The sequence below is a fragment of the Trachurus japonicus genome, chromosome 24 (genome assembly GCF_045865225.1).
Source record: "Trachurus japonicus isolate A0001 chromosome 24, Traja_1.0".
NCBI lineage: Eukaryota > Metazoa > Chordata > Actinopteri > Carangiformes > Carangidae > Trachurus > Trachurus japonicus.
The window spans coordinates 9,927,185-9,951,318 of NC_140930.1; the positions used below are offsets into that span (position 1 = coordinate 9,927,185).

At 44.6% G+C, this 24,134-nt stretch overlaps 1 protein-coding gene across 2 annotated transcripts in view; it reads right to left on the minus strand.

Annotated features, from left to right (window-relative positions):
* jag2b (jagged canonical Notch ligand 2b) overlaps positions 1 to 24,134 on the minus strand; it is a 47,556-nt gene that overhangs the window by 13,714 nt on the left and 9,708 nt on the right. For both annotated transcript variants that reach the window (XM_085770243.1, XM_085770242.1), the window contains exons 3-9: positions 13,992 to 14,046; positions 8,297 to 8,554; positions 7,017 to 7,077; positions 4,088 to 4,218; positions 1,764 to 1,883; positions 1,388 to 1,501; positions 1,154 to 1,267 (exon numbers count right to left, since the gene is read on the minus strand). In XM_085770243.1, coding sequence (XP_085626369.1) covers positions 1,154 to 1,267; positions 1,388 to 1,501; positions 1,764 to 1,883; positions 4,088 to 4,218; positions 7,017 to 7,077; positions 8,297 to 8,554; positions 13,992 to 14,046 — 853 coding nt within the window. The remainder of the gene's footprint in view (positions 1 to 1,153; positions 1,268 to 1,387; positions 1,502 to 1,763; positions 1,884 to 4,087; positions 4,219 to 7,016; positions 7,078 to 8,296; positions 8,555 to 13,991; positions 14,047 to 24,134) is intronic.

Below are 24,134 nucleotides of genomic sequence, written 5' to 3' on the forward strand. Positions count from 1 at the left end.
CAAAACGAAATGCCCCCCCCTCACCCACCAAAAGGGCACCTCCACAATTTTACACTTTATTGTTGGTTTATTTGCTGCACAGTGTCTCCTGTGGCTGTTTAAAGAGGCTGGACAAATATGAAAATAGTACATTGCGTCTAATTCACAACCTCCATCTTTATTTCATTCACTACAGATGAATATTTCAGTGAAGAGTAAAACATCAAATAGAACATTTTTTCTCTCCGAGACCCTTCTCTTTTTTTTCCAAATCCTTTTGTTGCCATAACAACCACAACAGCTTTTATACAGTGTCAAACAGCAGTTGACATTAAATTAAAAAAAAAAAAATGTTTTCATTTTCACTCGTGAACGTTCAACCACAAGTGTGACAACAAAGAAAACCACTGCTGCTCAAATATTCAGAGGAGTGGTGGTGGTGGAGTGTGTGTGGAGTGTGTGTGTGTGTGTGTGTGTGTGTGTGTGTGTGTGTGTGTGTGTGTGTGTGTGTGTGGAGGGGGGGGTTACTCCGCAGGGAGTCCTGCTGTACACACACACACACCTGTCCTCTCTCTCTGAAACCCAACACCCCCCCTACACACACACACACCAATCGCCAGGTAAGACAGGAGGCCAATAGCCGCCTGTAAACTGAGATCTGAGCTGGTAAGACGACACTGAACTCCTGGGATCTCTTTCCGATCTCCTCCTCGACACACACACACACGCACGCACGCTCGCTCTCCGCCATCCACCATCCACCCCACCCCAACTTTGTTTACCAGTCGTAATCCATTTCCTGGCTTCGAGCCGGTCACGTCCGCCTGTCGGGGACGGGGCCGCGATACAGAAACCGAGAGAGCGCCACCACCAGCGACAAACAAACAGCCGCATATAGACACACTAGTAGCTCATAAAGTCATTGAGGGGAAGAAAAAAAAAAAAAAAGCACGGAGGTGTGGGGGCAGCTGCCGGCTCGTCCCAGATATTGACAGGTTGTACTCTGGCCATGAGGCTCAGGTTGCTGTGCGCCAAATTTAACTAATTATCCAGAGCAGCGAGCGACTTTTATTGACATTTGTTTGTTTTAGAAAAAGACTGTTTGCCAAAAAACAAAATGATTAAACATAAAAATGAGTGTGTCTGTGTTCATATACTGCGGTAGAGAACTCACCTATCTGACAGGTCTTCCCCTCCCACTGAGGCGGGCACAGACACTCAAACCCGTCCTCGCGGTCGATGCAGGTCCCACCCCGAGCACACGGGCTGGACGCACACTCGTCCAAATCTGAGAAAACACACACACACTCATTTAAAGACAGGCGTGACGAGGTATGTCCAGGACGCGAGACATGGGCGTGTGTGTGTGTGTGTGTGTGAGATGATCGGCAGCGGTGCAGAGACTCACTGTTGGCACAGGTCAGACCGTCCCAGCCGGGCGGACACTGGCATTCGAACCCTGTGGGAACCTCGTGGCATGTCCCCCCGTTGGCGCAGGGACTGGACACACAGGCGTGTTCAGCTGGAGACGGGAGGGCGGGAAGTAAAGGTTATCTCAGGTAAACGGTTACAAAAAATAAATGAATGCATGGTTCTGTGGAAATTATATGTAAAGGATAATATGTGGTCTGCTTGAACCTTAATAAAAAGAGAAAAAAAAATAAAAATGAATGAATAAAACTCCTACATATTCTGCATTTAAACCCTTTATGAAACGGAGGTAACATTGGGAATAAGGAACTGAAACTTAAGTGTTTTAGTTTGATTCGACGTCTCTCTCTCACCTATCTCACAGGTCTTTCCGGAGTAGCCCTGTGGACAGGCGCAGTAGTACTCATCCGGCTCCGTGTTCATGCAGGTTCCTCCGTTGACACACGGCTGGTGGCGGCCGCAGTAATTCAGATCTGAGAGAGACCAGGACGAAGATACAGTTAGAGATGATGAGACTGAGTTTATAATCAGCAGTCAGACGCCCGGCTGCACCCGTGCATCATGAGTGGCAATGTGCAGCTTCTTCTGCTCCCTTACAAACCTTGTGTGTGTTTGTGTGACGCTGTGATTTGAGCTCCAGTTACAGCTCGTTAAAACACAAAGTGAGACGCTTTCTTCCATCATCCTGTATCCTGACTTCTATCGAGACTGCTGTCATTTTCATAAATCGAGATTTCTTTAAAAGGAGAATTTCGGCCATTTTTGACCCCTAAATCCTGATGGTCACCCAGTATTGGGGGGAGCAAAAAACGTGACTAAAAATAAACGGTGGAGCAGTGCAGTGGTAATGTCCATAATATCTCCGACCGTTTATTTTTGTAAAGAAATCATCACAACAAGGAAAAAGTGTTTGTTTCTGTGGCGGGGAGAGCAGGCGCTCTGCGATCGGATAGTAATGTCTTTCCAGGACGTTTCAGAGTTCGGCTATCTGAGGTGAGTGACTACATGCAAAAACACAAAGTTTATACTGTTTATACTGTCCACTATATGAGTTCAGTGGTGTATCGTAAGGATTCCAGACATGTACCATAGATACCTGATGTTTTTTTAAGTGTTTGTTGTGGTTGAAAGAATTGCCCCAATCGTTTAGCGTTGTCGCTATCGCTAGCGCCGGGTAACCATGGCGTAACTCTGGTTTGCCTGCATCAATTAAGGTCACATTTTTTGCTCCCCACAACACTGGGTGACCATCAGGACAATGATTTAGGGGTCAAAAATGACCGGAATTCTCCTTTAATGTTGTTTCTTGTGCACTTTGCACATAAAAAAACGAAATATCGTTCACCCCAGCTTGACAATACCACAGAAAGGTGCAATCACAAGTACGCTAAGATGATAACTTAGCAGTGGAATCATAAGAAACAAAGATACGCTCATATAAACACACTATAAAACCGTCTGATATATCCAGGTGGAGTTCCCTGGAAACTTGAAGGCAGCCGTCAGCTCTTTTCTCGACCACTCTGCTGTGGTGGAGGTATTTACAGGACTCAGCCAGGTGTTAAAACCAGTCTCACTTTCAGTTCTCATTCAGCTATATATGAGTACCGTATGTACTGTATCATATCCACAAATACGCACAGAAATGCGTCATCTTCCTCAGTTTTTTTTCCACACCGCGCTCAAACTAAACCCTACTTGATCCCTGCAGCAGCGTCCCTCAGGCTAAAGGCCAGGTCACCCTAAAGGCTGGTAAATAAATGAGCAGGGATCTGTCTCCACTCGGGATCTTAGGACCCGTTCTCATCCCCTGAAGAGCCCTCGGTGACGAAGGGATGTGGGGGGATCGAGTGTCTGCGCTGCTGCTCGGATCACATAGGCAGTAAAACTATCCAGCTGCTGTTCTTCTTCTTCTCCTACTTCTTCCTCAGCGTCTCAGGGAGAGAATGAGGAGTTGAGACCATTCAGGTGAAGGTGGTCTCTTGAAAATTCATTTTTAAACTCGAACACATCCTTATGTTTATTAATGAATGCTGTGTCTTTGATGCATAAATCAATCATTTCAATCAATCATTCTTGCAAAATACATATATTCACACAATTTTAATAGTGTTTGATTCATTTTTGAAGCAAGAAAAGGCAAAATATCCTTCTTTAGATGATCAGTTTTCTTAATTGTCGAGTCTACAAACTGTAAAATCATATGGAAAATGCCCATTGTGATTCGTGACTATGTGACATTGCTTTCCTACATGAAATCTCTGGTTGAAAAGCCACAAAATGTAGGTTTGATGTCATTTACGAAAAGTAAAAGTGGCCAAATCTGCAAATAGGAGATGCTGTAGAACTAAGTGATAATAATCAATGTTTTTGACTAATCAAAGAGCAACGCTGCAGACGAGGGACCACCGTGTCCGCCGATGAAGGCGTGAGCGGCTCGACTGTTACCGTTCTCAACGTGATGATATTTTGCCTTTTCTTTTTCACTTATTTCTCTCTGAGCAGCTTTTTAACCCGTGACTCATCAAACGCAGGCAGCTGGAGCCGGAGGCGACGTGCGGGATCAAAGTGAGGAGGTCTGTGCCAGCAACTTATGTGGGAGGTGATGAAATTACAAAACCAAGAATAAGAAGAAGAAAAAAAAAGAAAGAGGAGAAAAAAAAAAGATATACCATACCTTTATCGCACAGCAGGCCACCCCAGTTCCTCTCACAGTTGCACTGCCAGGGGATGTTGCAGGTCCCGTGAACGCATCCCGGGTAAAGCACGCATTCATCACAGAATTGGCCCTGCCAGCCGTAGTTACACCTGTCAAACACAGCAGCCGTCATTCATCATGGTTTCCCGTCCTGTATAATCCCTTCACTTGCTCCCACTCCTTCTTCATAATGCTTTTTTTCTTACACGGTACACACCCCTAAGCACTTAATGACAGACGGATTAATGTAAATGCGATGACAGCTGGACATTATTTCTATGTTCTTATGCTTTGAAAAATGTTTCATGTTCTCTGTTGAATCAGGTTTAAAGGAAAAGTTCAGTGGATTTATTAAAAAACAAACAAAAAAAAACTAGGCCTCAACATGACTGTGGTTTCTGCTCTGAAATGACAAGACAACTTTAAAAGAAACTCATTAAAAAGGGAGGATACAATCTTTTCTTATTTATAAATAAATAAAAACTTCCAGTGTCGACTTGGACAACATTTCTGCCCCGATTAAAGACGTAAACAAAAGACGCCTGATCTGTGACGTTCCATTTAATCAGTGAAACATAAACAATCCTGTGGTTTTCCTGTTTTCTGAAAGCAGATCATCCTGTATTGTTTAGTTTTTTTTTGTTTTTTTTTTCTCTGAAGGTCTAAACAGAGTTTCTCCCAACCCGAACCCGCCCATTCCCACTGTTTGCACCTTTCACACAGAAACAGAAACAGAAAGAGCGGCGGCGGTGGAATAACGGCGCTGCATTCCCGCCTTGAACAGGGAGCGATATAAAAAGGGGGCTTTGGTGGAGGGTGACATTCCAGGGCAGGAGGGGTTAAGAATACTTCCAGCGGCTTCCGTGCTTGGGGGGTTCGAGTCCTGGTGGGTGGTGGGGTGGGGGGGGGGCGGACTATGATGGTGGCACGGTGGCTCTGGGTGCAAGTGGCTGGAGACGACGGTGTGTTTACAGTGTTGTATGTGCACACGCCTGCAGCTTCATGACAGCACCCGGCTATTCCAAGGCTGCGGTGTCGTCGAGCCAGCTGTCTTGTCAATTGACTGCTATTTTGAGGCTTCTCGCAGACGGCACCGCTGCCTCTCACCGAGAAAGAGAGAGACGAGAGACTAGAGAGACGAGAGACGAGAGACTAGAGACGGAGAGAGAGGGCCTTCAGAAATCTCTGCCATTCTCGGGGGGCTGGAGAGGTGGAGGGGCGGAGGGTTCAGTGGGGAATACTTGTCATGCTTCTCCCACTGTATATGATTATAGCTTCAGAGGGTCTGACAGCGTCGCGGTGATAACACACACACACACACATATACACACACATATACACAACAGAAAAAAGCTCGAAGGAATCAAACAGCAGGAGATTAATCCTTTGGCCCTATTGATATCATGACTCATCAAACCCTTTACATGTGGAGGCAGGATGCTGCTTTTCACTCCGGATTCCTGCACTCGGGCACGTTGACATGTTGGAAAAGGTGCAAAATGTTCAGAGCAGTGAACAAATAAAAAAAAAGAAGAAAAAAAAAGAAGAAGCGTGCTACACTTCTTACCCAAGTCATCCTTGGGACACGGCAAGCCTCTGACAAATATGCAAGAACAAGTCGAAATGTTTGCTAATAAAAAATGAAAAAAAAAAAAAAAAAGCCTGAATGCACAATCGTAACAGCGGGCAAGTAGCAGCTTTTGTGTTTCTTAAATAAAAGCCAGTGGTGAAGAAAAAAAAGGGGCTCGGCCCATAAAAACAGTGGGGGGAATAAAAAAGGGAAAGAAAGGAGACGGTATGAGGGGATTTAACGCCAGCTCTCTGTGACCTGAGGCTTCATTAAATTCATGCGGCTGCAGGGAGAAGTCTTTACTGCCGCTGCTCTATTCATGACACTTTTCCTGTTGACTGCAACTTGACATTTCATAAGAATAAGCCTCTTCCCTCTTGTGTCCGCTGACTGGAATAAGGATGCAGCCCGCTGATCGAGGAAGACACAGGAAAAAAAAAAAAAAATCAAGTTTCCTAAAACTGGTCATCCCCCTGTTATTCCCTGGCTCCGAGTCAAAACCTTTAACCTAATAATGGCAGGCAAGTGTCTCTTTGCATCCGGCAGGTGGAAGGAGGAGGAGGGGAAGGTGGGTTTTCCTTTTTTTCCCCTTTTTTTTTTTTAAACGAATGATGACGGGATGTACCACATCCTGAAAACGTGGAGCATCGGGGGCCATCCCACGTCACATTATCTTAACTCTGGTTTCCACTTTGGGAAATGTACATAACACAGTGGGATATTCATTTCCTGCGCTGCCCCCTGCCCTTCAAGGAGGACTGCAATGCGGATGGGGAGGGGATATGACAATTCCCAGCACGTTTACAGTGGTCAAACTCACACACACACACACACCGACCGACAGACAACTCTTCCCCCCTTTTCCTTTCCTTTTTTTTTTTTTTCGGGGCCGAGCCGACGAGATGCTTGGTATTCTGCGGAGGATTTCGGGGTGGCTAAAAATACAAGGAGGCAGGCATGGCGTTGCCCTTTTCTTCTGAACCGAGGTGGAGATGCCCACGAGGGAAGGAAAGGCTGACACACACACACACACACACACACACACACACACACACAACAGGCTCCGACAAGTGAAGGTGCCTCCGTTTGGCTTTGGAAATCCATCACTCTTTGCACGAAATTAGGTCTAAAAAACATCCCTGCAGCTGCATTTTGGACTTTTCCATTACAAGCAGAACCTCCTCCTCCTCCTCCTCCTCCTCCCCACCAAGAAAAAACAAGGTGCATGAACAATATCAAGGCAGAGTGTTTCCCAAGAAAAAAAACAATACAATAAAAAGATCCTGCAGAAAAACATAAAGTCACATTTCTCAGTATGAAAGATAGAAATGACCTTACTTGCACTCCCCAGGGACGTGGCAGCTGCCGTGTAACAGGTTGCAGCCCTGCTTGCAGATCGCTGGAGAAAAACGAGAACACAAAGAGAAACAATAGGTTGATACTTAAAGCAGAAGTAAGCGATCCGGTCATTTTGGCTAACTTCCTGTCAGCCGATGGAGTTAGCAGTCCCCGCCCTCGTCCCTACGTCACCACATTCACGCGCATCCCTTGGCTGCACACACAGAGAGGACCGCCCCTTTATGCCGTTCTCTCTCCTCATTGGATAAAGGTTATAGGATACAAGGAAAGTTTTCTCCTCGGCTTACAGCAGAGCAGAGTGACTGACAGACCCGTGTTTCAGACCAAACACTCTATATAAGTGATTGCTGTCGGAAGATAGAACTATTTAAGACTTATATTAACACAGAAATTCCGCTTACTTCTGCTTTAAGTCTCATTTAAGTCTCATGAAGACGTTTTCTGACAGGAGGTGACGGTGCAGAGGTAACAGGAGGAGGAGGAGGAGGAGCTTGTTTGTTTGCCATCTTTTCTAACAAGTGCAACAAGACGTGAGAATTCATGGCACCCTGACCAGGGGGGGTAGGAAGGGGGACAACTTTACAGCCTTGCATGTACAACACTAACCCCTAACCGCCCTCCTCCTCCCCTCCCTACTTGCACCCTCTTAAAAGCAACCCAGCCCCACTTCTCTGCACTCCCCCCCACCCCCTCCCTCTTTTCACCCCTTCGTCTCCTAAGGTCAGTTGGGTGATTTATGGAGGCCCCCCACTCTCTCCGACACCACCCACCAGCACCCACGACCCCGACCGACGCTGCTGCATGTTGACATCAACGAGCTGCGTCTCCACCTCCACCGTCGTCCCTTAATGGCACTTGGACAAAGACCAAGTAACATACAGGCTTTTAATAACATAACTTCATGTATAATTACAGCAAATAGTCTGATCCCTTGGCACACGACAGATTTACAAATACATGAGTGATTAATGATCTCTTTAATTAGATAATCTACTGATTATATTTTCAGATTGACTGCAAAATCTTGTCCAGTTAAAATGTAATACATAAACATAAAATTACCATTTCACAGAATTAAAGGTGCCATATTTAAAATTAAAAGTAAAAACAAAAACTGACAAATTTACAGTTAAAATCAGCAAATGTTTGTAAGTGTTGACTTTAGTTCATCAATCTTTTACATTTCTATTGAATAACTATCGATATATCATTTAAGAAATAGCGAGGAAACTGATACGACTTTGAAAGATGAGGCTCACCTATCCGGCAGTCGGGGCCCATCCAGCCGTCCAGACACACCTGAGCCCCCGACGGCTCACAGCGATAGTGTCCGAAGTAGTCGTCTCGAGGGACGCACAGCTTATTGCACTTGTTGCCGTAGTAGTTTTCGTCGCACCGGACCCGGATGCGGTACACGAGGCGAGCCACGGGCCCGTCGTGCATGATGTTCTGCCAGGGGTCGCCGGGGTTGATCATGCCGGCGCGGATGCTGCGTTCGATCAGCAGCTCCTCCTCGTCTGAAACAAAGACGACACAAAGACACAAGTGAACATTCTGGTCTGTTTACATCTGTATCATTTCCTCTTCCCCATGAAAAATTAAACATATGAAGATTTATTTGTCTTTATAACGATCTCCATAGTGGTCTATTAAGTTTAAACAGGCCTCAATCTACTCAAGGGTTTAAGGACAGTCTGAATCCTGGGAAAAACCAGTCTAATTGTTTGATTCATGGGTTATGAGTGGTTTGAGTAAGAGACCAGAGGTTAAAGCAACACTGTGAGGTTTCCCTGCAATGACAATTGAAGTCTCAGTCAGTAAGACCATCTTTTTGCACATACCGTTCAAATCACAACCTCTGTTTTCTACCGTCATTAAGGTCCAACCAACTCATTCAAGTCGTCACCCAATCACAGCCTGACGTAAAGGCATTCAGGCAATCACCTGTAAGCTGCCAGTTCAGCACTGAGAAGAATCCATGACCAAACCAGACCATCTCCAAACCATCCAGTCAGGAGTTTCCCCTCATGAAGATGTACTGTCCTAAAATCTTCCAAAAGCACTTAAATCTGCCTCAGTGGTGCTTCCTGCTGCAGTTGGTGTCTCCATGAAGGTGAAGACATCACCCACCAGACTGACAACAATCACATCTAACAAGTCATTCAACCAAGCAACCAGCTGCTTCTCAGCCAAAAACCTGTACTCGCCACCAAACAGCAGATATTTCCCCCAGGAGGTGGTGGAGACCAAACATGGAGCTAAAACCAAGGAAATGCTGAGCTTATGTCCACCAGGTCGACAAATTAAAGTTAAAGTTGTTTTGAGTGTTTTCTAATAAGTTCACCATTTCAGTTTAAAAAGCCATGACTTGTCTGTGTTCACAACTTGTTATTGAAATTAGGGAGGCCCCATTTGATCAGCTGCCAATCACTACTGGACGGTTTTCAATACAAATATAGGACGATTGGTATAAGTGGCAAAAAAAATACCCAGGGCGTCATTATTGAAATACAAAAAATCTATCGTTATAGTATCGCTACGGCTCGCTTGGAACCAGGGCTGAGGCGTTAACAAAAAAGTACCAGGTACAAGTGGAAAAGCAAAGAAAATGAGTAGAGCCGTGCCGTGCTAGTGGAAAAGCACCAATAGTGTAACTTTTTCATCTTGATTGAAAAAATTGTAAAAACAAACAAATAAATCACAGCTCATGAACGTGATTATTTAGGTTCACAAACCGTCAGCTGCTGTTTGGCTCCACAGCTCAGAGGTTTTCCAGCAGCCACGGCATTTAGTGTGATGATAAAATGTACTTATCTGAAACACTGACAGTGGACAATGATGTGAACTCTCTTTACTCTGCTGTAAAGTCACTGCCTCACCAGACTGCAAAAAACAGTGCATTGTTATTCAGCAGACAGACGCTTTGATATCACATTGAGTGTGTGTGTGTGTGTGTGTGTGTGTGTGTGTTGAAAGTACTGGCTGAATCTTAAGCATGCGATTGAAATTCATCGTCTGCAAATTGATCCATTTTCTGGTGACGGCACACATTACCGGCGTCCCCTCGGCTCTGTGCGTGCACCGTCATGCCGGGAGGTAGGATGCTACCATTTAGCCTCTCGCACGCCAAACGCTTGCATTAAACACCGTTTGCCTCCGCGGCGCGCTCTCTCTCTGCAGCGCCGGCTCGCAGACAGAAAGCAATCTTTATCACAGTGGGATCGAAGCTGGCAAACAATCTCTGTGGAAATAGGGGGTCTGTGATTTCCTTTTTCTTCCACGGCTTTGGACTGCAATGCACCATGGACATTTTGAAGTGAAGTGAGCAAGCAGGAACGCACACACACACACAAATGCACACACATACACACACACACCTTCCTCTGCTGGGGACTGACACAATGTCAGACAGAATTAAGCAACAATAACAGAAATAACCCCCGGCAGTTGCCAGATAGAGAACAATGGGCTGCGGGCCCAAGCCGGGCTCTGCTACCTCGGTGTCTAAACACTGAGCCCGGCCACCGAGTCCACTCCACTTCCTGCTCGATAAACACAAGGAAAACAGCCGGCTGCCTTTCCTGAGGACACAAGGGGGAAGGGGGAGAGGAGGCACACCGGAGGACGTGACGCTGGAGGTGAGGAATCTCGGTGACCAGACCGAGCAAGCGCGGCGCGGCGGTCGACTCTTACGTAGGACGAGACACGAGGCGGCTGCTGCTGACTCAGGTCCCAGGACGAGCGTCAGTCAGTGTCCGACAGATACACACAGTCATGTATTTCAACATCTTATTTCTCTTTGTGCACAATGGAAAACCTCAGGGGGTTCAAAGCAATGTCGGTTCATACATACACAATGTCAATTATTCGTCCTGTTTGAGGAAGAAGGAGAGCGGATAAAAGCTCAAGTCCAGTCAAATCTGGAAACATGACACTGCATCTATAACGCACAACAGATTACTGTGCGTCTCCACCTCCAGTTACTTACATGACCACCCATTACTCAGGATATCACATCTCTGCAAAAACACAGAGTCCCCCCAAAACAGGAGAAACTGTATGTAGGCACTAGGACCATGTAGAAACATATCCAACTTAAGCCAATGCTTTCCTGATCGCACCGCTCTTCTGTCGAGCTCATTCAAACAGCAAAAATACCAACGTCCAAGACCCTCAACTACCAAAAATGGAGGATTTAAGGAGTTATGTCTTCATGTAGGAATGTAATATCACTTTGTAAACATCTCTGTCTGTCAGTCTGACACCTATTGTACTGTATCGAAAATGATTCTATTGTAAAAACTGTTCAAAATATATGAAGATTTATAAATATGACTCCTTGAACTGTTCGTTCAGGTCTAAATGCTGTGTATTAGGAGCTACAAGGAGGGATCCATCCTCATCCAGAGAGGAAACACCTCAACATTAACCAAATTTATCCAAAAACCACATGTTCAGGATGTGAACCTGCAGGTTTCTGTGTCTGGTGGACGTCCAGGTTTCGGTGCCATTGGATATTTAACTAAAAATCACATCAGAGAGTCGACTCGACATAACTCTGAAATGAAAACACAGTCTGTTGTAATGTGATGATGAGGGGGAAGGATAAAACGGCATCATCTCCAGGTTTCTGCAGCAGCTCCATCACATAACACCACTTCATACCAAAACCTCCACTACACCATCACCACCAGGCCCTATAAATAGAGTCCAGAGGCTCAGCTCTGCCTCCTCTCCTGATACCTGATGCCGCCCTGCATGGATCTCATTAGACTCATTATAACGTAACATAACGTGGCACTGGAAACACAGTCAGCAGACTGTCGGGACTAAATCAACTTTAAACTTTTTTTTTCTTTAAAAAAGGCAATGACATAGGAACTGTATGTGAAGCACTGATCCAACTTTAAAGGCCTCACACAAATTGAATTCAATATCATTTGTAAAGAACCAAATCATGTACGTAGATTACCTGGAAGTGCTTTACAAGATAAAAGGTCAAGTTTTGATTTTATAAAGAGAAGAACAAGAAGAAGAGCTGTACAGGTGGTGTGTCAGGTAAAAGCTTCAGTCACTGTGACCTCCCAGATGTTTGCGAGTACGAGTCCTCGTCCTGCTCAGAGGTTGAAAGCAGCGTTTGTTCCTTTGCTCCTTGAACCCGTGACATTAAGGTTGAAGTCAGCTGATGCCTGTGGCCTGACAGCAGCTCAATTCAGCTTTTTTTTTTTTTAAAGAAAAGAAAGAAACCACACACACCAACACACAGCGCACAACAAGCTGGCTTCAAACAGGTCAGTTTGAGTTTTCAGAAGTTTGGCTTCACGCTGAAAAGAGCCAGTCTGAGCTGAGAATGTGTCTTTCTTATATCCGTCACACTTTACACCCAGAAAACATCAAATTTTTCTTCTTTATAGCCACTTGGCCGAGACTAAAAGTGCTTCTCGCTGGCAGGAAATCAACCGGACGAGTAACTGACAGTGTATCAAGCAGAAACATCAGAGCTAATTACTTGAAATGTGCACAATTACTGGAGAAACAGGAGACGACACAACAGTCTAATCAAAAGAGCCATGATGTCAAAATCTATTTCTTCTCCATTGTGTGGACGCACAAGTGGAAACGCGTTTGATGTTATGGACAAAACAGGATGTGATGACCTCATATAAATAACCACGCAGGTTTGGATTACAGGGGGACGGACGGTATGGGACGGACGGCGTATACGGACACATTCAAGCCCCATGCACAGAGAGGTATTCAGGACTCGTGTAAAAAATGCCATCGAGTCCATACAGATCAAAGCCACACAGACACAGACATTTCAGTCCTCAGTGGGTCCTCTTCCTCCCAGACTGAGCTACTGCTCAGACGGGAAAAAGGGGGTTGTCCAGGAGTCCACCCAGCGGACATAAGCAAAGGAAAACAGGATACAGCTGGTCAGCGCCGAGCGCCACAGCCATGAAGAACCAAGGCTCGACTTCTATAGAGGAGGAAGCAGTATGGAGAACAGCATATATTCTACCTGCTGCCTACAGAGATAATATAAAGCACCAAGATGTCTTCTCACAGAGGCTCAGAATCCAGAATTTAATCATGACGCAATAATATTTCTAATACATAAATGACCATCAGTTTACATGGTTAGTGCCAAAATCCCATTGGCCAACTTGTAGGGTCAATATTGGGGTTTTTGTACTGCTGATACCAATACTAATAATCGATGGTGGATCCACTGCCGATACTGATCATTTTTAACATGCATGGCAAATGGCAAATGTTATATGTCTCACACACTTTGTAGAAGTTCTACACCTGAGACATGTTGTTTAGTTTGGTCTGTTGTGTAGTGATGAAGTGAAGAAGTTGAGGGGCAACTCTGATCTAACTATTATGTATTTTTAATGTAAATCAGATGATAATTATCAGCACAAGATCAATCAGGGCATCCCTAGTCTAAACTGTCTTTCTGCAGATATTTTATAATCAATGTGTGTCACATGATGAATCTATCTGAAGAAGACACAGTCTACTAGAAAGTTTATTTTTATTTTATGTATATAATAATACTACTTTTTAAAAACATGTATTCACTTGATAGGGGCAATTTCAAAGCAAAGGTATGAAACTTATGTGTTGCACCAAGAGTTCTTACTACTTACATATTCTCTAATTAGGCTTTATATAGTTATCTACAATGACCACTCACTGAATATATACACATAACAGCACAACAAGTTTCACATATCTAAACAAAAACAACACATAGCCTTCAGCCGGTAGCTAACCTTCATTAGAGAGTGAGCTACAGTTGGTGATTCGCTCTATAAAATAAAAATACACTGATGAATAAAGTCCTGTCTGCCCTGAGGAACTTGTCCTCTGTCTAGATGCAGCTTGTAGGACACAAACCCCGGCACTGAGTGGGATGTTGTGTGTGTTGAGTTCAGGACTTACTGCCTCGTGTAGCGTTGTCCCAGTCCCAGGCCTCGACGATCAACGTGTACGTCCTCTGGAAACACAAAGACAGGAGGATGTCAGGTGACATTGTGGATAAAACAACTCATGTGACACTACAGCCATAAAACATATCAAGGTGCATGTGTGTGTGTGTAAATATATTTAAGGCAGAATATTGATCACAAAAAGGTCATATTGACACATGCACCACAGCACAACAACCCTCACACCTGCAGCTCCTCTACAAACATCACACACACACACACACGATGGTACAAAAATCGATTTCACTGTTACTACAGAGTCCTGTAACTTTGCTCCGCTGCCCGGACGTGCTCTTGAGTTACGCAGCCGCTGAAACCCGAGGATTCGGAGATGAAAGAGGGAGATAGAAGAGGATGGAGGTGAAGAGAAGCTGGAGAGGAGAGGATGTGAGGGAACCTGATGTGATATCATGGAGTTCAAAGGCCACGGATACACAGAGAGTTGTGTTCAAAGTGAAAGTTAATTAAAGCTAAATGACTTGCAGACTGTTTTTTTATCCCTGCGTGTGGAGCCTTAAGCTGACTAGATACTGTGTGTTTTTATTAATCTTGTGTGATTTGTTAATTCACACTATAGGTTTTAATCAGCTTTACCCCACAGCAGCGACTTCAATGTACAGATCATCACACACGGAGCGAGCAGGGAGGCAGGGAGCTGTAGTTTAGCTTGTGCAGGGAAACAGCCTGGATGTAACAAAAAAAAAAGTGCAAAACTGTGGTTTAACTGGAGGATTTGTGCAGGTAAGATCGAGGTGATGACATCTCATGACATGTGGATCTGTTGCATGTGAGAAATGTCCCATGTGTAAAGCTGCTGCATCAAACAATGCAGCTGTTACCTGACGAGATGCTATGTTTGGCTGCAGCAGATTATGGTTCTTACTGAGACCCAGACGTGATGGTTTTACGCTCAGACCACCGACTCGACCTCGACCTGTTTTCTCAAACACACTCGTTCATCCTGAGTCTCTTCTAATCCCATTTTTATGCTCTTTTATTCGAACAAAATGAAGAAAAAACAAACAAAAAGAAAGGTTAAGGAGGGGAAAATGAAAACTCCCTCCATAAAGGGGGTCGGCTGTGCCAACATGAGCTGCGACATAAACTCTGTCTGGCTTTGTCCTTGGTTGTCAGACAGGGAGGTAAATCAGTAGCTAAGGGGATTATCTGGTTTCACACCAAGTTATGCTTCACTGTCCACCAGCACGACACAAACAGTGCATTGATGAATGTGAACTCATCAGGACATTAACCAATAACAAGCCTCATAATCTATTGGATTTTTGTCAATGTTAAATACAAATTTCAGCTGTACTGCTGTTTTCTATGGAGTCATCTGTATTGACCTCTAGTAAAATGCCATTAGCAGCAACTAACAATCTCAGATACCAATTAACCTGCTGATTACTTTCTCAATTAATCAAATTTTTAAAACCTGTCAGACTGAGTAAAAAAAAAAAATCCACATCTCAATTTCCTGAAACCTCAGGTGACATATTGAAATGACAGATTGTAAAAGTGGCTGCTGAGGTGACAGGTGTCCCACTGACCCCACCGGACGGCCATCTTTAATTAGCAAGTTCTCCATCAGGTCAGATCTGCACTGGACGACACAAACCAATGTCAGATACAGAGAGTGTGTTTGTGTTTTTAGTGTCTGATCTTCTTATTGTTATGTGTTTTATAGCGTTTAACGTTTTTACAGTGTTTTATTTTATTGTGTATATTGATGAATTAGTGCTTTAATCTGATCTGGGTGTAATAAGTTTTCCCACATTGGGTTAATGAATTAAATCTAAATCTCAATGAGTTATTTTAATCGATCAAAAGTCTTTAAACATTACATTTCTGATCATAAAGGTCATAACTAAGTATAATTTACTCACATTTAAGAAGACAGACAACTTACAGTAAGTTGTTGTTGGAAAAATAACCTTTATCGCTAGTTGATTCTCAATAATTGATTGACTATTCACACTACTGGATTTGTTATTACTGTGTTCAGGCTCAGAATGGACTAAACAATTCGTTTAAAATCATGCAATTGATGAATATAACTAAATATTTGAATGCAACAAGCTTTTATTATGTTAATTTACAATAAAAAATTAATTGGCACTTTATGTAATCGGAGCTTTTTGCAGAACTAGTCCGTGTAAACATCAACACACACACAGTCACGCACGGAAACTAACCAAACTAACCAGCATCACAGGAGTAAATCTAGCTGGTGTGCTGCTCACTGCTAGGCAACCAGCTGACCTAAATAGCATTCATTACGTCATCAGCAGTGACAGTTGTAGTAGCCACAGTGTGACTGCTGTGACCTCCACTGTAAAGTCATTGATAGGACGTTGTCGGTCTGGGAGGTGGCGGAGGAAAGACGAAGAAGGAAAAAAAAAAAAAAAAAGCATTAGGCGAGTAGTGGAGGGAGTTTGCGGTTGAATGAAGTGGGAGAGAGAAATCACAGGGAGGGAGGGAGGGAGGGAGGGAGGGGGGGATTGTAAAATGTGTATGTGTGTGTGTGTGTCTGTGTTGTTGATCTGGGGGACCAACAAGCTGGTAGGCTGGTTGCTGCTGGGCTGTGGGATTAAGTAGGCTTGTCTGGCTGTGGGTGGTGGTGGTGGTGGTGGCGGTGGTGGTGGCGGGAGGAGGAAGGGGAGGGGAGTGTTATTGTGGAAGACCACGGGTGACAAGAGAAGGGGATGGAAGATGACGGGACAGGGGGGTGAGCTAAAAGGGCTCGGGTCAGAGTTTGGACGACGGCGGGTGGTGGTGGTGCAGGCAGACGTACGAGACTGTAGCGGAAGGAAGGAAGGAAGGAGGAGGAGGAGGCAAAGATGGAGAGAGAGAAAAAAAAGAAGTTAGAAAGCCTGAAGGACTCACTATAACACCACAAATACATAGATTTATATGTAATTGTATAAAATTGTGTTGTACTGTACAAAATACGAATTGTATTGTAATATGTATGTAAATATTTTGTAAATGCTTTGGCAACAACACATTTCTGTTCATGCCAATAAAGCTGTTTGAATTGAAATTGAGTTGAATTGAGAGAGGGGTGAGGTAGAGGGGAGGCGGTGGTGGTGTGGGGGGGGGGGGGGGGCAAGGCCATGCAGTCTCATGCTGCTGTTGCCGGAAGCTCTGCCAAACCCGTCCACCGACCGACCGACCGACCGCAGACGCACAACAGATGCGGCCTCAAAGATGGATTATTTGACATGAACGTGGATCATCCCACGATATGTAGCTCGGCTTCTGACCTTTCCACCCATCCCCCCCTCCTCCCCCCTGCACCATCACCACCACCACCACAAAGGGGTGGGCTAGCTGGCTGCCCCAGTCTGAGCATGGTGGTTTGTGTGTCTATGCCAGTGCACACAAGAGGAACTACCGGGCGGTGGTCGGTGCACACATGGCTGGAGGTCTCCATCTTTAAAAAAAAAAAAAAAAAAAAAAGGGGATGATGTCCGTCTGTGTCGCAGACAAATCTCATCAGATAGAACAGGTGGCCAAATTTTATTGTTGTTAAAAGTTGTTATTTTTTCTATTGCTATATTTTATTGTTGTTTTTAATCTTTGTGCATTAGTCTCCATGTTACTCTTCTTGTTTCACCTTACTTTTTCAATCAATCAAAATTTAAAGCACTTATTTAGGCATTTATTTGCTTTGAATGGTGCTATATAAATAAAATTTGATTGATTGATTGATTGATATTGTGACCTGCACCTTTTTTTTTTTGGGAGGGGTTTTACCCAGAAGCCCCCTGGTCGGTCGGTCCGGTCGCTCGCTCGCATGCCTACATGTTGTAAAATGTTTGGTTAAATAGTCCCCTGAGTCATTGTGTGTCGGGGCTCGAGCAAAGCCACGGACTAGTCTGGTTTCCCACAGACCATCCCAGTCTGTGATTAGCTGGATTAAGTGACAGCTGCCCAAATGGTTGGAACAAGATAGATGGATGGGCAGGGGAGGGAGGGAGGGGAGGGATAAAGGGGAGGAGTGGGGGAGGGAAGAGGAGGTGGGGGCTACTGAACAAAGACCCTTGTCCCAACACGGTAACTCACCCCCAATCCCAATCAAAACCATTGTCCATGAAGAGACACAGTCAGCACGGGGACAATTAGTGTCAGCATGTGTGCGACCGAGCCGACAGTCGGTTACATGACTGGAGTCAAAAAAAGAAAAGAAAAAAGAAGCAGAAAACAAAAGCAGACGGTTTGTTCCCGTGGTAGGAGCTTCTCGTCTTTCATCTACCTGTGGAAAAACTTTATTTACCTGCTTTTTTTTATTGTTTTTTCCCCCGTCAATACAAAAAAAAAAAACACACGTCAACAACATCATCAGAGACTACGAAGAATCCTCCGTCAGTCAAATCTCCAAAACCCAACCTGGCCCTTCCCCTGGTGGATTAGAGGATTTACCGAGAGAAATCCCAGTTTTCCAAGTGGAGCAGGGGGGCACGGCGGAGAAAGAAACTGGATGTTTATGTGTCGGGCGCCAAAGTGAGTCCGTGTCCGTTTGAAATGACACAACACACTCCACTTTTATCTTTCAAAAATTGCACCGAAAACCTCAGATCTTCATTTAAAAAAAAAAAAAAACAGGTGAAGAAGGAGACGATCTTCATGTCGGTGGAGGATGATGGTGATGAGCCACAGGTGAAGGTTCCCACGCCTGGTGAGCGAGTGGAAGGTGGACTCTGATTGGGTGGAAGAGGAGGGGGGTGTTTGGGGGGTAAACAGGGAGAGGTGGCAGTGGGAAGAAGAGGAAAGCTGGGGTCACTAAGCCTGGGATCTGCACGCTTCCTTTTTCAAAAGAGGGGTCAGCCCCTCTGCATGTGGGGCGATGTGCGCGTTTGCATTCGAAGAATACCCAAAGAATGTGAGATCCAGGCCTGGTGTGTAATCCCAGGCCTGATCCCAGACCTGGCAACAATTCGGCATCTGCACCGACCGTCCCAAAACTCAGGTTTGATTGACTCATTCCAAGGAGGGAGGGGAGGAGGGGAACGTCAGGATGGAGCTTTGGGAATTTTCTCCCTCCAACAACCTCACAGATGAGCTCTCTCTCCCCGTGAGTAACCTTGAGCCGTCGGTTTCCCACGTCACTGAGAGGTGACCCGAACGCAGCACCTCCCCGTTTCCCAGCTCCTCCGCTGGGATCTCCGCTGACATCTCCTGATTTATTGCCTTCTGATGGGACGTGAGGTCATCACGATTCATCCCGTGGCCAGTAATCACCGCATGTAATCTTTCATTAATCTGTGATGTCAATCCCAGCTTTTGGTTTTACTAGGGCTGAGTCTACGCTATGTTCCAGTGAGGGGCACCAAGCTGTGAGGAAGGAAATAAGGAAGGAAGGAAGGAAGGAAGGAAGGAAGGAAGGAAGGAAGGAAGGAAGGAAGGAAGGAAGGAAGGAAGGAAGGAAGGAAGGGGTCGCCGAAACGTCCACCGTCCTCAGACACCGATCTTAAAAAAAGGAGCGGAAAAATCTGGATGAAACCCAGCGGCACTCGATCACTCCTAATGTGGATTAATGGGTAATGGTCGTCTCAGTGTGAGGGATGATAGAATGAGAGATGGCGCCATAAAATTAATGAGTTAATCAACTCTGAAATGCCCAGTCGCATCTTTTATTCGAATTAGTCGTTAAGGCTAAGTGGAAGTGAAATAATTAAGCGTCATTAACTCCTAATGATACCCAGGGTCATTAATGCACGGGACCAGGAGGAGGCTGAACGTCACAAAGATGTAAAATCTCTCCTGGTCCAGCTCCTCAATCTGTTCAGAGGCGAAGATCAAAGACCTCCGGTTGGCAAAACGTGGCCACCATGTTGGCAGACGGAGAAGAACAAGTTGGACGGGTTCTGACTCTTCCATACATCCACACTGAGCATCGCTGCTCTGATTCTACATTATGAAGGTTTGTTGGGTCCAAACTATGAATCTGTGCAACATCATTCAGTCTCATCTGTCAATTTTCATTTCTCCTCACTTCATGATCTGAAACTGGAACTTTATTGGACCAATATTTTAACATGAGCGGCCAAACGCTGTGACCGGATCAGTTTTCGATCTGTATTCTGCTTCTATTCATATCATCACGAAGTTCAAACATTAGTTTCACCTCATAATCAATGCAAATAATCCGATCCAATGATTGTGTTTGATGGTGAAAGCAGGAAAACATCAACATGCCGCTGACTTTTCCAAAACTACGGTTATTTTCATCATTAATTTATCAATTTCTGTTATTTTCTAATCATTCGGACATAATAAAGTTTCTAAAAGAAATAAGAATAGTAGTAAAATCAGCAAATAATCTCATTAGAGACACTGTAAACGATTTCAATTTCAATTCCTTATAACGATATTCAATATTTTGCAAAAATGAAACTAAGAAAAGCTCAATTTCTCTTATTTGAGAAGCTTGAATAAGTGCATATCTAGTATTGTTGCTCAACAATCAAAACTAATGGTCAAAGTGATGCACAGTATATAATTAAACCAGCTCTGCAGTGAGACCTCCACCTCCTGCAGCTGCAGCGACTCAGAGAGCAGCGCTGGCTCTCAGGTATGCACCAAACTAAACACACACATCTTATTTACAGCAGCGTCTCCACCTCGTTAATGAACCTCTGCAAGACGAGTCCAGTCCAACGCAGCTCAGCGCCTCTGACCTGTGACCCCACAAGCGCGAGGCCGACTTCCACTACTACTACAACAACTACTACTACTACTACTACTACGGCTTCATGTGTGGCTGAGCAGGCAGGTTACACACAGTCATATCTCTGCTGGGTACACAGGGAGCGAGGGCTGCACACAAGCTGCCTGCCAGAGCCCAGTGCCAAGAGATGTCGCACTGAAGGCAAGGCATTTGGCTGGCTGGTGTGTACCGGCTGCACACACACACACACACACACACACACACACACACACGGCCCATTGAGCATGCTGCTACTATGCCAACAAGGTCATTACCCATGCACTTCCAATTCAACAAACCCCTCCCCCTCCTGGTGCTAATTAAGCAGCATGATCCAAGACTATGCAACACGTAAAACAAACACCAACACATTTGCATAGAAAACTAAATGACTTCACATGAAACACACACATACACACACAGACGCATCAAGAGTCGACATCACACACTTGAACACAAACTGAAGCCGCATGGTGGTGACAAACAAAGACACTGAACCGAGCTTCTTTAATAATTAAACAGGGTGAAATAAAAAGCACTTTATTTGTGCATTTGTTGCGTTTTATCTGAGAATACAAGGCCAAAGCATGTGACGTGAAGGTTAAACCTCGCACATATTTGTCAATGACTTTCTGAGGCGGGGCGATTACGGCAATCGACGTGCTTCAGAAACATTAACGGGGCTAATTCCCCGATCCAGAGCAACAGGGCGCCTGACTGCAGAGCGACGCGGCACCGCCTCTGGCTGAGCCCACCCCATTATCATTTCAAACAGGTTCAACAGAACAGTGACAATTTAACTGCCCATGTAATGACATGCTTTAATTACCCCCACAAGGAGCCTCCAGCACCTGCACACCATTCATTTAACAAGAGGCAGGGGACGCAGCGGACCACAGCAACGCCGCACCAACACTGTATTTAAAAAAACGGAGGAAATCCAGGCAGTAAACGCGGACACATCTCGCGAGAAGGTCCAGCTTCAACCTACATTCGGAGATCACTTTATTTAAAAGCCAGTATGTGTTATTTTTTAGATAAGCAAACATGTTTAAACCAGCTCTATAACTTGTGCTTCTTCTGTGATATCAACCAGTTGTGCTGCAAAGTAATTGATACATTATATTTAAGAGGATGTCTCAGTTTTATGTGCATGTGTCAGGGTGCACTGGTGGTGAGGTTAAAGCCACCAACACGATGTTAAAGCGTCCTCAGTCCTTAAACCCAGAGGCCACTGGTGTGCATCTTTCCCCTCGTCATTTCCTGTCATTCCTATATTTTACAAACCATTAAATAAACAGCACGCAAAGCCCAGAAGATTGCGTGTTAAAAATGCTCCCAACAAACTCTGCATGACAAAAACAACATGATTGCAGAGATCCTGCAGAGATAAACACACAAAGTGGAGCTTTCGTGTGGCGCCGGAGTTCAGACTCAGGAGAGCCGACTCAGGGCAGGTGTCTTTTTTATCGCGCCTGCTGCGACTGCACCCAGAGGAATACCTGCAGCATCACAACACGCTGGCTGTTCCTGCTAGAACAGACAAGACGAGCCGTCCTCTTCAAAACACTAAGGCACCGAGTCGTCTAATTATCAACATGACGGGCAGATTCAGGTCATATGTTGCAGATTTCTACTTGGTTTTCACAGCACCACCATGTGCAACCAGCAGCGTCCACACGTCTTAACGACTAGAGCTCAACTCATTCTGATGGTGGCATCGACACCAACATCCTATGTCACAGCATCTTCCTTAAAATCCTGCCAATGCAACAAATCACGCACAAGCCACACCTGTGAAAATGTGCCAACAGCCACACAACACATTATTTTCTTAAACCAGCCAGCACATTACATCCAACTAAGGTCTCCATGACGCCCGCAACACATTTAAATGTTGGTTTAAACATTGAATGAAAGCACACGCGCTATGACAGGCTCCTCCTTTGTTTAAACTGTGGTTTGCAGTGAGGCACCGACATGAGCAGGAATAATGAGATTATTTTCATACACTGTGGCTGCAAGCTGCATCTCTCTATCTAGGGCTGCAACTAACGATTATTTTCATTATCGACTAATCTGTTGATTATTTAAACAATTAATCGATTAGTTGTTTGGTCAATAAAATGTTAAAAGTCCTCAAATGTCTTGTTTTGTCCACAAACCAAAGAGATACTCAGTACATTGTCATAAAGGAATAAAGAAACCAGAAATATTTAGCATTAAAGAAGCTGAAATCAGAGAATTTTGACTGTTTTTCTTTAAAAAACGGACTATTCGATTATCAAAATAGTTGAAGATTGATTTAATAATTGATTTTTGTTCGATTAATCGATTAATTGTTGCAGCTCTAATCTCATCCACTTCAGGCAAAGGCTTGTGGATAACATGCAGATAGAAATCAAGGTTATGTAACTATGTATTTTTGTTTAAAACATTAAGAAATGTATTGATTATCAACAGGAAATGAAGAGCGAACAGTGTTGACATTATCTCTAACTCATGTATTGCATTGCTGAGGTTAGCATACTAATCAGCTAGCAATGAACAAGTCTCAACTGAGTAGATTCTTCTCTCTTACATTACATTGTATTGATTTGAAGTATTAATTAGACAGGCGACCACTTCTAACACTTTTAAAATGAGACACGCATTGGGCTGATTATTGTATTGTAACAGGTCCAAGTGTGTGATGTGTTCCCACGGGCAACATCATCACCTATCATGGCAGACGGGTCTGGTTGGCAGCGAACGAGGGGATTAAAGAAACTCAGATAAGTTTCTGTGACACGTCTGATCTTAAAGCAACTGTTGATTTCCATGAAGTTGGAGACGCAGTTTCGGATGAACAGCTCTGCTTGTTATCTAGGTAAGGAGGCCAGTACCGCAGGGATACTGGTGCATTTTGGCCCAGACAGAGAAGTGTGCCCAAAATTAGCAGGAAAAAGTCACAGGAATCAAAAACTACCAGGCTGAGCATGAACACTGAACCTGCTCCGATTTCCAATAGATGGTTTGTTTGGTTTGTTGGCCCACTAATCACACACACGGAAAAAAAAAAGGTCAAATTATTGTTCCAACTTAAAAAGATATCGTAAAACAAAATCATCTCCCTGAGGCGACGTTTATGAAAAACAGCTCTTAAAAGCTGTTGCGTCCCGTTTGTACACGCTGTGCCTGATGCAGAAATCACAGCGTGAACAAAACAAAGTGTTCTCGGAGGAAATCCCTGCTGCCTCCTTCCACCGACACCGCAACAACACAGATCCATTTAATATTAAAATAACGCGGTCCGAGTCGGGTTTGTGATGACAAGAGTTCAGTCTACGCGGGTTTCCAACAGGGCAGCTGTCCAGATCGCACAGTCCCACACTACACTGCATC